Source organism: Diabrotica virgifera, chromosome 4, assembly GCF_917563875.1.
Source record: "Diabrotica virgifera virgifera chromosome 4, PGI_DIABVI_V3a".
Classification (NCBI taxonomy): domain Eukaryota; kingdom Metazoa; phylum Arthropoda; class Insecta; order Coleoptera; family Chrysomelidae; genus Diabrotica; species Diabrotica virgifera.
In genome coordinates, this window is record NC_065446.1 from 96583559 (window position 1) to 96598111 (window position 14553).

The following is a 14553-nucleotide window of genomic DNA, read 5'->3' on the forward strand; positions in this document are numbered from 1 at the left end:
CAAAAAAAAAACAAGAAAGAAAGAAAAACAAGATGTAAAAGAAAAAACTACTTTGAGATGGTTGTATTGAAACAATCTGATTTTTTTTTATTTTAAAGAGCTACAAAGCGAAATTACTTAAAGAAGCTGTACACATGACCAAGAAAAAGTGAACTTTTCCAAATATCAAGCCTCAAGTTGTCATCAACCTAACATAATGTATATCAAACATCTTATAAATGAAGACTATAAAACAGTTGGTATTTGGAAGAACGGTTTGAGGAAATCAATTTTTGTTTTTCAGAGATTTCAAATCAAAATATACTGAACCTATTCTATTAAACACAAAAAAATTAAAAATACTTCCCAGCTCATACAGTACATTCTGCCAGCTTTCCTAAAATTTTGTGAAGAAATTGGTGCTTGCCAACAGATTCTACCAGATACTGATAATGAATCACTGGAAGACATTCAATATTTGAATGATTTTTCAGATATTGACAACTGAATTATTTTATTATTGCATTTTATGTTCATTTTTTAGAATATATATTTTTTTAATAAAAAAGGATAAGCCTCAGATTTTTTCAAAAACTCAAAAAACGTTTAATAAACATTTGTGTTACTTTACTATAAATGTAATTACATATTTCCAAACGATTGTGGAGCTTACTCTCAAGACAAATGTAAAAATTGGATTTCACGATGTGAAAATGTGTTAAAATGATGTTTTCTCCAAAAGATTGTTTGGTGGCATGTCCCCTTCTGGTCCCAAGCTCTTCAATTTCGAATTTTATTTCCTGACTTATTTGATTTTTGATTCATAGATGGTGCTACTAGCATCTTTGATTCATAGATGATGCTAGTAGCATCGTTGGTAATTATTTTGATAATTACCCCGAAAGGATTTGATTTCAGTTCAGTGCCTCTACCTAGGTGCTCCGATGAGGAAACGGTTATTCCGAAATATGTATAAGCACATAGTAGAGGCTCTGTACTTTAATCAAATCTGAACAATCTTTTCTTTTAGTTTATAACCTTATGTATTTGTATCCCTTTGAAAAAGACATCATTGGCGACATACTTTTTGATAAATGATTCAATGGGTTCAAAAATCAATGCTGGTTATATTATTTATATCTAATTTAAGAACAAAAATTGAATAAACTATGTTTTATTGGCTTTACGTAACATCAGCTTGTTTGAAAAGTTTATAGACTCTGCATTCCTTGTGTGATGAAACCATTTTGTTGTGTTTTGGTCAAGATGAAAATCATTTAAGTCAATTTTTTGTTAATGACACCTTTATTTCACATTTTTTTAAAGAATTTGTCTATTAGGTATATTTAACAATTACAATTTATAACATCCTTAGGCATTTTCTTCATGTATTTTATTAATTTATAACCTAAACCTTTCTACCTAACGGTGTAAGGTGCTTATTAACTTATACATACCAGAATGAATTTTAAAATAATACTTAGGTATACATTTTAACTTAATTATTGTTTAAAATATTTTATACATTTTGTACATACTCCAAATTAAAGATAAAAGACAATACATCATATTATAACAGAATAATAATGCTGTTTATTTATCTTCCAAATAACTCATGGAATGTTGTTCCGTTAAATCCGACTTCGCTCGTTGGTGCATCCATGAAGTGGATGTACATCCTGCAAGAATAACATATAACTCATAACTACATCAAAATAAAAAAAACTTAGGATTCTTTTTGATAGGTTCCAATTCTTTTTGGATAACTTCTAAGCTAACCACTACATATTTCGTTCTCACTATTTACTTTTATGTTAAGTTTTTTAATTTTAGTAGTTTTTACAACCTCCTGTAACATTTTATACATTCTCTAGAGACAAAAAGAGATGACCCAGAATAGAACTCAGAATTGCGTATAAGTAAAAATATAAAAGGAACGAGCCCCCTTTTAAATGGGTATTAGGAAGAGCAAATTAAAGAAAAATGGTGTGAATGACGAACTAAATCCAACTGTTATACAGGTAGCCAAAAATAGATATATAAGACGGCTAGGGTACTTGTAAAGTTCGAGTGAAAAAAAGTATGTAAACAGACTATGAAAGTAGAATGGTAATACAAAAAAGGGAAGAACTGGAAAGAAATAATTCAATTAATCCAAAACTGGAGAATTGTAGCAAGGGATTAGTAAGTAAGTGGAAAACTACTGTTTGCATATAGGTATTCAAATCATATGGGGCTGTATCAGCCATTTTTCTATATAGCCTCATAACAGGTCGGATAGAGAAAGGGAAAAGAATTAACATAAATGGTAAGTACTAAGAAAATATATATACTTAAGGAATAAAATAATGAGATCTTTTGGAGATCCATAGTTCGGTTAAAATTAGTTATACTAAAATAATATACATAAACTCATACCTATCCACTGGAATTCCAAGTGATTTAGAAATGCAATCGTACAATACTTTCGAATGTTTTTTGTTTTCATCAACACCCAAAGCTCCAATGCTCATTAAAACTGCTTGGGCAGCAGGTTCATTGTCACCTCCCCATGACATCTTCACACCTCCTATGACTGTAGCACAGCAATACTAAAAATTATTAAAAAAGTTGTGTGAGATTTGATGAAATATAACTTTACATTCAATAAAATATTCTCTATAGTCATATTTTATTTAAACTTTGAACTGATTTTCTCTTTTTATAGCAGTAAAATGAAAGCTGGACATTGAGGCAAGAGCAAATAAATAAGCTACAGTCATTTGAAATGTGGTTTTACAGAAGGATGCCTAAAACACCATGGACACAGAAGAATCGAGAGAAATGAGCAAAGAATACAAAATAATAAACACAATAAAAATAAGAAAGTTACAATATCTGGGACACATAATGAGGGGCCAGCGATATGAAATGTTAAGATTGATAATACAGGGAAAGATAAGTGGATGAAGGAGTATAGGAAGGAGAGTGTCATGGTTGAAAATTTTAAGGAACTGGCTTAAATGCTTTTCAATAGAATTATTCAGAACAGCAGTAGATAGAGTAAAGATAGTGATGGTAATATCGTCATATCCCTGCGAAAAGTCACTAACTGACATTTTGTGTGAAATTTAGTTAACTACATCTAGTGGTCTACTGTGGGCAGTTTGTTCATCTGTAGAAGTCACTAACTGCAAAACTGAACGGAACATAGTAATTTAAAATTGGTATCATTATAAATAACATGTAACAAAAATATAAAACTGGTAAAATTCACTAACGGAGTTAACGACTTTTTCCAATAAGATCAATGTGTTATAATATAATATATTATAGGGAATATTGTATGTTAAAAAATCACTAATGGCAGTAAGTGACTTTTGCCACAATAGTGTTCTCTACAAAACGATAAAACCAAAGTCGCATTATTGACTTTGTCAAAGAACATATTAATATGTTTCCTTCAATGGAGTCGCACTACTGCAGGAAAAGTACAAAGAGACACTACTTGGACTCTAAGTTATCTATTCGCAAAATGTACTACCTCTATACTACATTATGTGAAGAAAAAAATAAAGTTCCAGTGGGTCATTCAGTATACTGAAAAGTTTTTTGTGAATTGTCCAATTTGTCATTTTTTGTACCAAAGAAAGACCAGTGTGCTTTGTGTAATAAAGTTTCTGAGGCAAAATTAGCAGGAGAACTAACAGAAGAGCTGGAACAGCGCTTTAATAAGCATACTCAACGAAAAGCTTTTGCCTATGAGGCAAAAGCCAATGACAAAATTAGGTCACAAGAATATGCTACATTTATGTCAGCAACATTTGATATGCAAGCTGTTCTTCATATACCCTCAGGAAATGTATCTTTATTGTATTACAGCCGTAAACTGTGTATTTACAATTTATGCAGTTGTAAAGTTTAGATATGGGTACATTGGACCTTACGTCAAACTCAATGTAAGTGGAAAAGGTCGTCAACCCTATGTTACCGAAATTAAGAAAGCATATCAGCACCCTATTCCGACCAGTTCATTAAAAAAAAAGGATTTGTTACAACTTTGCAAGAAAGAAGTAATACCTCAGGAACTTCATGCCTGGTATGCTTCCTTAGCAACAGCGAATGTACCGGATTTAACACAGGAACCAGCCGTTTATGAAGAAAACGATGATGAAGAAGCCTTCTCAGAATAACAACTCATTTTAACTTGTTATAACTATAATAAATATAATAATAATATTGTCTTTATTTTTAATAAATCATTACTAGCATATGAGCTCTGTTTAGTATTTGGAAAAAATCACTAACTGCTTTTTTTGCCAAAAATCAGACGTATTACTAACTACTCTCGGATTATACATAGTACTCATTATTCACTTATTGCAGCGTCACTAGAAACAATAAATATGGAAAATATTTTGTCAATGGTTAATTTATAAATTTAAATTATTACTTCAAATTAATGTATCTCGAAAACAGTAAAGTGTCAGTTAGTGACTTTTCGCAGGGAACCGACGATATGACCTGTATGCACTCAATTGGTGAATATAAAATTCTTAATTGTATGTAAATAATGCGTAATAACGACGTCTTAAAACCAACCAAATTTCATTTGAATATCTCAACAGATTTTAAAGCAATAAATAAATCATCAGTTTGTAAGACAACTTTTAACACCCCCTATCTCGGAAACGAAGCATTTGCAGACATATGTTTATAAAGCAAACTGTCATTATTTTTTCATGCATAATTACCCCTTAAAGTTTGCCACACTTATTTAAAAACACCCTGTATTGATGAAAAACGTGGCTAGTTGTTAAAGTGCCTAGCTTTTTTATGGTCAACATAAGTGAATAAATCAAAAAACAGAATATAGAGAAAACATGTGGCTATACGCCCTGAGCTTCGCTGGTATCGCCACCTACCTAGCGAATTACTAGTACAACTTTCGTTGCAAATTTCGCTGGACAGAGAAAAGAGTTGCCTATCCTCTGTGATTTTCTCTGGTATGGCTGGTATCGCCATCTAGCGGGTGAAAGCTGGTATCGCCATCTAGCGGATGAAAGGAGAAAAGCAAATAATAATTGTTTCAAACTTATTATTTAATTTTTATCGTGTAATATTTACAACATAAAGAAGTAATTAGATTGTAATCGATAATTAATATCAGTAAGTACAGAATTTATTATTCATTATGATTATTTTTTAAGATTTTGCTTATCATTTTGAAGTTTATGTTGACAGATAATATTAGATAAAATTTATTCTGCAAAAAAGTATAATAATTTAATATAATTATAGTATAATACTTCTTAAATATTAAATTATGCATTTATTGCACTTAAATAATTAATTAAGAGCGTAAACGTAAAATTTCGGGCCAACTCTTCTTAAATGCATTACTTTTTTTCGAATCCAGAGAGAACCAATAAGTATATTTGAAACATTTAAACACAGAATGAAAGACTACATTATTATCAAGGGTCAAAAGTCCCTGAAAATTTCTGTTTATTTTAATCAGTTACAGGGGTGAAAAAAAAGAGAAAATTTAGTGTGATTTTTAATTTTAAATATCTTGTTCAAAAGAAACTTTTTGTTTATTCTAAGGAACTTTCCGTCTTTTAAATAAGACATTTAGTAAAAATTATATGCAACTCTTAATGCAGAACGTCAAATTTCCAGTAAAAGTTCACTGACTTGTCACTACTGGCGCTCGTGAATTTTTAATTATCCCCTCTACCTACGACTCAGAGCGGATAGCTGGGTTTTAATTTGAGTATTTTATAAATGCTAGAATATTCCACAGGGTGATGCGAACTTTGAGAAAAAAACAGTTTGATTGGTACACCAGGTTCAAGAATAGTCATAGTCATACTTAATTGATCCTTTAAGATATTAAAAATGTATAGGATACGTCACTACAGAATTCAGTATAAAAACATTAATGTGTATAGTACAATACTCACAGTAAGGTTGTCACAATAAGGCTATAACATATTAAAAAATTACTTAAATCAGACACAGGTTTAGGAAATTCAAGACATCAAAAATTACCCATTTTTAAAGATCTTTTATTCTAAAATTTTCCTTCCTAATGTTTCTAGTGTTTCCTAACAATTTGTTAAATACATAATTGTTATTTTCTGACTAGATAATTATTTCAGGGTTGGCATAGAATTTCCCCATCTTATAAAACCCAGCGGGTTTTTTCGGGTTTTTTCAATTGATAAAACCCACTATTATTGGGTTTTTTGGGGTTTTTTCAAAAATAGCAAATTTTCAGTTGAATGAACGTCATATTTATTTCTGAATAAAAACAAAAACTAGCATAAATACCATGAAGTAAGTAGTAGGTGAATACAAAACGAGAGAAACTGAAACTAAACTAATAAAACACTTATTTTAAACATGGTATATAGACAAATAAAAAATAAACAAGTTTCTTGTTAAACAAAGCATCAGCAAAGCATATTAGTTATCAGGAAAATCAGAATCTGTATTTTTGTCACATTCCCAATTCCCATTCGTTATTCGTTAGACTCGGTCGAGGACGAGGACTCGGTTCTTAAATGATTATATATTTTTACCAAGTTTGCAGCTCTATCGGCACCTAATCTGTTGCGAAGCTTAGTCCATATGAAGAAAAAATCTGCTCAATAGATGCAGATGAAGCTGGACATGAGAACAAAGATAACATATAAATACAAACTTCATATGGTATTTTATTTGTTTTTTTATTTTTTATTGATATCAGCTTCCACCATTTCTTTGTTGAGAATTTTTTGACAAGTTCTTCTTTGAAAAGTGTTGCGGGGAACATATCTTTATCCTTAATCTTGAATGATAACATCACTGCCAAAAACTCATCAGAAAGATTCGATGCAACCCATTGTTCGACTGTTTCCTCTTCTTCCCATGTATTTGTGATCCATAGTATTTGCAAAAAGGTAAAATGGTTGAACGGCAAAGGCATATCTCTTTTTTATTTCTTGTCTGTATGACTGTAACAAATCATGGTCGAGGGCATCTTTCCATATTTCTACTGCATCAGAAATGTTTACAGAATCGCTTTGGAATCTGTCTAGAGCTTTCACAATAACGGCAAGTTGTTTTTGCAAATACAGAGCCTCTCTATATATGGCGACATTATCTAATATTTTGAAGATATTTTTATCAAATTCTTGCTCCTTCTCTGTCCTAATTTCAACATATATGTGATATTTGCTTATAAATTGCTGACATTATCAAGTTGCTTTATTTTGTAAGCATATTTTGTTATTTTATTATTTTTGCAATAAAATTCATAATTTTTGTAAAACTTTTGATAGGCCAGAAACTATATATCAAATCTAAATAAAAAACTGAAAATCCCAAAAAAAAAACCCGAAAAAACCCTAAAAAACCCAAAAAAAACGTCTGGTTGGGCTTTTTAAAAAAACCTGGTTTTTTTCCAACCCTGAATTATTTTACTTTGGAGGACAAATTCATGTGCAAATTACAATGTCTCTAGAGTCTAGAAGGTTGGTGAAATTTATCAAAGGTAAGATTTATGTCATAGGGGGGCCGGCGTAGCCGAGTGGTAGTGTGCTAGGCTAGAGTGCCAGTGGTCCGGAGTTCAAATCCTACCGCCAGCAAGAACAACTAGACATTTTTAAAAATGTTTATAGGCCCCAGGTCGACTCAGCCTGAATAAAATGAGTACCTTGGGTAAAACCAGGGGTAATAATAGGCGGTTGAAGCGTAGCACTGGCCCTGTTACCTTCCTTGTATACCGTATGCCCTAGATATAGCAGACTACCCTGCTATACTCCCAAAGCCACGTGAGCGGTATAAAACGGGAGACTATTATTATAAGTTTTATGTTATATAATTATCCCACTCTTCCAATTTTTGTAATAAAAGCTTGCATTTAAATTTTTTTAAACAAATTTCAAGGAAAAATTCTTTATTATTCTAGATAATTGGTTAGTCAAGAGTCAAGTATTAATTAATCGATTGGATATGGCTAAAATTGAGTGGAGTTATCAAAGATAAATTATAATTCACTTACATTTATAGGTTTTCCTAATGATTTTGAAAGTATACTGCATAATTTTGCAGGTAGATCATCAGGTATTTTGTCATTAGGTACATTAGTTTCAACTCTAAAATGTGGCATTTTTACTATTATTTATTATGGATCACCAAAAATAATTGGAAAGAAAATTTAAATTCAAAATCAAAACTACAATAAAATAACCTCAATGATGATGGCAAAGTGTCACATTTCAAACACTTCTTCTTTTTGAAGTATATATAAACCATAGGTTTGGCATTTTCCATGGGCGGAGTGTGAACGAAGTAAATTAACTTTCATCTACATGAATTCCAATATTATTTTGTACTATAAAATTCCGATAAAAAAAAATCCGCTATGAGCTTTGCTGGTATCGCCAACTAGCGGATTATTTGTGCAACTTCGCTGGAAATTTATTCAATTCTTAAAGTGTAATATTTACGATTAATTATTTATATGGGAAATAAGCCACAATTAAAATGAAAAAAATAATTTTATTAACGTTTCGACGCCCAAATCGGGTGCCGTTGTCAAAATACAAAATATTACTATAGTTGATTTTTTAACCAAGAGGAGTAAACTAAGAAGACAGATTCACACCCAAGAAAGTTAATAGAAAAGTCACCTAACTCATCTTCTTTTTTCGTTGATCATATCACCTTTTGATGATAATCCATACATATTATATTATACTAACACATCGCTAAAGAGTTCTAAAATCAACTGTTTTTATATAAAAGTAGACTAAAAATCTAAAAATTAAAGAAATAATGCAGAAAACACAAAAAATCGCCGATATACTTAATTAACCTATAAAATGACAGAAGTGCCAAAATTTTATAAATGTCATTAGTGTCAAAATTTAATAACAGTGGAGTAAACTTGCCTGCGGTTGGACCAATTAGAAACAAGCATTACGGAGCGGTAAATTTGAATCACTCCTCTTGGTTAAAAAACAAACAATAATAAACTAAAGTGTTGTTGCTAAGCAAAAAAAATTCTTCTAATAATTTATTTAATCTCACTCATTTATATTGGCAATTCAGACATATATTTTACATTTTAAAGTAGAAGACTTTAAAATGATATTGCCAATATTTATGAGTTGCGTTCCTGGGACGACTTACTGAAAGATAGTTCATTCGATTACATGAAATTAACCCCAACTCAAGAATATCCGTCATAAAAAATTATAGCATGTGATATGTCTTTAAAAAGACAACCAAATGCAACGACAGTAAAATTCTCGCGTTAGAGACTTCATAGTAAATCACAAGGGAAAACCAGGAAAAACCCTGTGATACTATGAAGTCTCTAACGCGAGAATTTTACTGTCGTTGCATCCCAGGCAACCAAACGACGTTTTTATAACGTAGATAACACGTCATAAAAATGACCAATTGACGTGTTTCTATGACGTAGTACTGACGTTGAAAATCACGTGTATTTGTCTCATCGATTTGACGTCATAATTGTGAGGATTTTAAAACGTAATCGTATCTACGTTTTTTTCACGTCGGTAAAATCACGTCTTTAACTAATACTTTCAAAAAGTGACCTCTTTCAAATGTTTCAAAATAGTATAATATATACATAACATGAAACCTATAGGCCTACGTCCCATGTGTCGAAGGTATAAGTGCTACCACTTGTTTAAGATCGCTTGTGCGCTAGGCTAGAAGCAACATTGATTGTACCACCCCTCACATTATAGAATTTTCACTAGTTATATATACCTACTTCCATCTATCCAATATATATACCTACTTACTGTGTCAAATCTGAAACAAATAAAAATATGAAACATAAATATAAAAAAAAAAACAAAAAATATGAAACTAATACATAATTTATTAACAAATTATCCAGCATACTTAATATCTTAATTTAACGCTGTCTTAATATCTTCATTTAACGCTTAATTAAAAACAAACTAACATAACCTCAGATAGTTGTCAAGAAGAATTACTGCATTAAACTAACTCACTGAGCAAAAACGCATAAAAATCTCTTAATTTATACCTTTCTTTAACTAAATATATAAATGAAAAGTATTATTTTATCACACAGGACACAAACCGCGTAAACAATAAATGAGAAATTTCTTATAAACATTTAGCGTTACCTATACCTAAACGAAATTGTTTGGAGTCAATACAAACAAGCAAGCTCCTCCCAATTTTGTGACGTCAGACTTAGGCTGTCTAAAGTTAAAACGTTTTTTAAACGTAATTTTAACGTCATTAATCTTACGTATTTAAAATCACCTACAAAAGACATCTATTTGACGTACTGTTCAAACACGTGTTATTTTCAACCAAAAACTGACGTTTCCTCAACGTTATATGACGTCACTTGGTTGCCTGGGATTTGGTTGTCTTTTTAAAGACATATCACATGCTATAATTTTTTATGACGGATATTCTTGAGTTGGGGTTAATTTCATGTAATCGAATGAACTATCTTTCAGTAAGTCGTCCCAGGAACGCAACTCATAAATATTGGCAATATCATTTTAAAGTCTTCTACTTTAAAATGTAAAATATATGTCTGAATTGCCAATATAAATGAGTGAGATTAAATAAATTATTAGAAGATTTTTTTTTGCTTAGCAACAACACTTTAGTTTATTAGTAATATTTTGTATTTTGACAACGGCACCCGATTTGGGCGTCGAAACGTTAATAAAATTATTTTTTTCATTTTAATTGTGGCTTATTTCCCATATAAATAATTAATCATAAAAATGTAATATTTACAACGCAACAAGTAATTAGATTGTAATCAATGGTTAATATCAGTAAGTACAGAATTTATGATTCATTATGATTATTTTTTTATCATTTTGACTAGTTTCCTTATTTCCTACTTATGATACTTTCATAATTATCGTGTAGATGACGCTAAATGAATAGATTAATTATATTATAGAATGTACAAAAAATCAAATTTCAGTATTCAAAACGTGTATATTTAAGGTAAAAATATATATGCCACAGCTTTGACTAACTAATATTTTTTCCTATTAATGTTTTTAATTTCAATGTTTTAAATTATCCACTTCGACATTTATGTCAAATTTCCATCAGAATTTCACTGAGTTGTCACGTTGTCACTACTGGCGCTCACGAACTTTTATGTATTTCCTCTTCCTACGAGCTCACAGCGGATAGTTGGAAACAAAAATTCTAAATTGAATTAAAAAAAAATGTGTACTTTGTACGCACGTTAGAAGTTATACTTCTATTATTATGAGTTCAACGAAATAAATATATTTTAAACTTTGGTGTTATTTGAATTGTTTGAATTTTTGAAAATGAAGGCAAACCTTATGTGAACATTGTGTTGTTGGTTGTATATATTGAAGGGAAATTTTATGTAAATGTGAATAAAAATTGTTAATAAAGTAAATTGGAGTGAAGATATAGTCAATCTTATAGTAGGAAATGTGTATGATTGAAAGGATTGCAATTATTATAAAAATTTTAACAATTTAAGGGGGTTAGAAGCAAAAGGGTACAAGTAACAAAAATGAGAAATGGAGTTTTTCAAGTTTTTGTTTTATTGTAAAATCCAGAGAGGTATTGCATTTTTCGTTTCTTCAGCAACTTTTATGTTGCAATCTCATAAATTTTATTAGCATAAGACACTTTTTCAAAAATGGCCCGTTTTTGTTTATTTGTGCACTTGTACCGTTTTGCCCCCAAATAAATTTATAAAACTTGGTTTTCGCAATGTTTTATTAGTGAAAATAGCAAACTTATTTTTACACCTTAGATAATAAACATAATAACATGAAAATTAATTAATTAATCATCATAATCGGAGTCCAACAGGTCCTCAACATCATTGTCAATATCAGCTTCTGTTTCTGATGCCTGAGTTGGCAGTATATTCACATCTACCTCGGGAGTTGTCGGTATATCTAACTGGGTTGGTTTAGCTGTTTTTCTTACTTTCTTGTCTTTTTTACCTTGATGAGGCAAATCAATATAAAATTGAATATGGCAAGGCGGTATATAATACAATAATGTCCTTAAATTTTCATACTTTTCATATGAAATTTTTAATGCTTCGTTGTAGAGTCTTTTATTGAGATTTTCCAATGTGAAGGTTGGTCTTCCCCTTGATAGTTTAGAGCAACTTTCGGTATAAATTGGAGTCCAGCATTCATTTCTGGACATCCTAAAAGAAAACTTTAAAAAGTCATTATTTGTATAAATAAACCATACATTTTCACGCCATCTGAATATCCGGTTTTTCTCATCTTTCTTTGGATCCTTTATGTTGTCATGAAGATATTGGAATGACAGAAAATCCGTATCACTCATGCATGTGACAATGAAATTTTTACTTGTCTTTTTAATAATGTCAACCCAATATCATCAGGTATAAATACTTGAGGGTATTTCTTCTTCCTTTTTTCAATTTGGCCAAACGATCTATCGCATTCCATGTATGAATGCCCACTTTCATAAAATTGATGGTCTATTCTTTCCAAACTAGTACATTGAACGGGATACATGAATAACTTAGCTATGTTTTTATTCTTATTTTGACCCCCACAGGAATCAGAATAGGCAACTAGATGCTTAACTTCTGGGGGCAGCTGCTTAATATACTAAAAATTGAATTAAAAAGTTAGTATTAAATTTTCAAACAAGTATAGGAGTAATAAAATTTATCTTTACCAGACAAGAGCCAACTTCTTGAGACCTTCGTGCAGCAGTTGTTTCATTCCAAGTATACATGTAAGATTTACCAGAAATTACTTCATGTATGCAAAAATTATATGTCCACAGCTGTCTGAGGTAATATACCTTATTAGTAGTGAGCAAGGGTGTGGCTAGCGTTTTTTCTAGGTCGAAGCATATTAAGCGAGTTGAGAGAGAATGTTTTGTGCAATATTCAATGTCTTTTTGCTTGGCAACTACGACACTTTCTACAACTCTATGGTGTAGCTCCAACTCTGTTTTACTTTGTGTGATTACTTCGTCACTGGAGCCATGTCTTATTAAATTGTTCAACCGATCGCATGTATCTGAATGGGGCTTATGAAATTTCAAATTAAACTCAGTACAAAAAATATGCCTATAGTATGTTTCCTTTACTGGTGATTTATTCAATTCTGAACACCATTCAAGATAGAGGGTGTACATCTTTTTGATATTTAGATCAGTTGCTAGATATCTGGAGGCAGAATTTTGTAATCGAGAATAATGGCTCTTATATCTTGGAAACATTTTGGTGTGTGATATGACGTCATCACGTCTCTCTTTACTTATTTTGTTAGATGGTGGATGTTTGCCACGTTGATCGGCTTGCAGAAATCCTTCCTAGACAGTTTATTACACACAGTATTAAATCTGCGATTAGTTATTCCCAGCAGTTTTAGAAAGAATGTTTTGCAGACTCTAAAGCCCATCAGGATAATATGGGTGACAAATTCTTTGTTATAGCGTGCCTCAGCTTTTACCCTCTTGGGAAGGACCTTCTTAATGCAGGAACCAATGTAATTGGTTTGTAAGTCATATGTCTGAAGTTAATAAAACTTTGTAAAAATACTTATTGCATCATTTTCTGATATTTTCATACAGTCGTACCTGCAATCATGCTTCCATAACTACATTTCCCTTTTTTTGATGGTTTTACCTTTTTTAGTTTATTCGGTTCCACTTATTCTTGCTTTCTTTGCCTTTATTCGTTTCCATTCGTCTTTCTTTACTTGTCTTTTTCGTGTTCTCTTGGGCGTAACTAAAAATTTGTGTGTTATTTTGTGCACCGTGAATTAAATAATATAAAAACTTTACCATGAACCGGAACTGACGACGTCGCCTCAAAGCCACTATTTGATACCAATATGTTAGGATTGAGATTATCGTCACCTTCGTCCTCGGATAAAGAGTCTGAAGTTGGTTCATAATATTCACTGTCCTCATCAGTGGCATATGGATCCGAATCACCAGCAGAATCATGTTTATCAGGTTTATAGACTTGTGATCCTACAAAATATAAAAACATTGTAGGGGTTATGTTTGAAAATCAACAAAATTTATTTTAATAAATGATTGTAATACGTAAATATATATCAAATTGGTACTGACTTACTTTTAGCACATTTGCGTTTATCACTGCTATGATTTTCACTCATTTTAAAGTTGATACAATTGAAATTAGACGAGAACCTGTATTAGCAATATAAAACTAAAACCAAAAAATATAACCTAAAACATAAAATTTAGCGCCAAAGAGTTTGCCGCAAACGTTTGGAGGCAAAACGGTACAAATGTGTTTGTATCCGTTTGCCACCAACGTTTTCTACATTTTTATTTTTATGTAATTTTCACTAGTCAATAGATGGCACCATATGTACTAAATTCATTTGGATCCTTATGCTAATACTATATAATTTGGTATTTTAACTACCCAAATCTGCACATAACTAATTTTATGGAAAAAATGCACTTGTACCCTTTTGCTTCTAACCCCTTCAATTGAGAAAAATTCTTGTGGCAATGTGGTGGGTATGTAAAATTAAA

At 31.0% G+C, this 14553-nt stretch overlaps 1 protein-coding gene across 1 annotated transcript; it reads right to left on the bottom strand.

Moving 5' to 3' along the window:
- Positions 1-1265: 1265 nt before the first annotated feature.
- Positions 1266-8273, bottom strand: LOC114332264 (macrophage migration inhibitory factor homolog). The gene is made up of 3 exons (XM_028282028.2): positions 8009-8273; positions 2398-2570; positions 1266-1658 (listed from the first exon to the last, which is right to left on the bottom strand). Exons 1-3 carry the CDS (start codon positions 8114-8116, stop codon positions 1577-1579), a joined length of 363 nt encoding a protein of 120 aa, XP_028137829.1. The 5' UTR covers positions 8117-8273; the 3' UTR covers positions 1266-1576.
- Positions 8274-14553: the final 6280 nt, after the last annotated feature.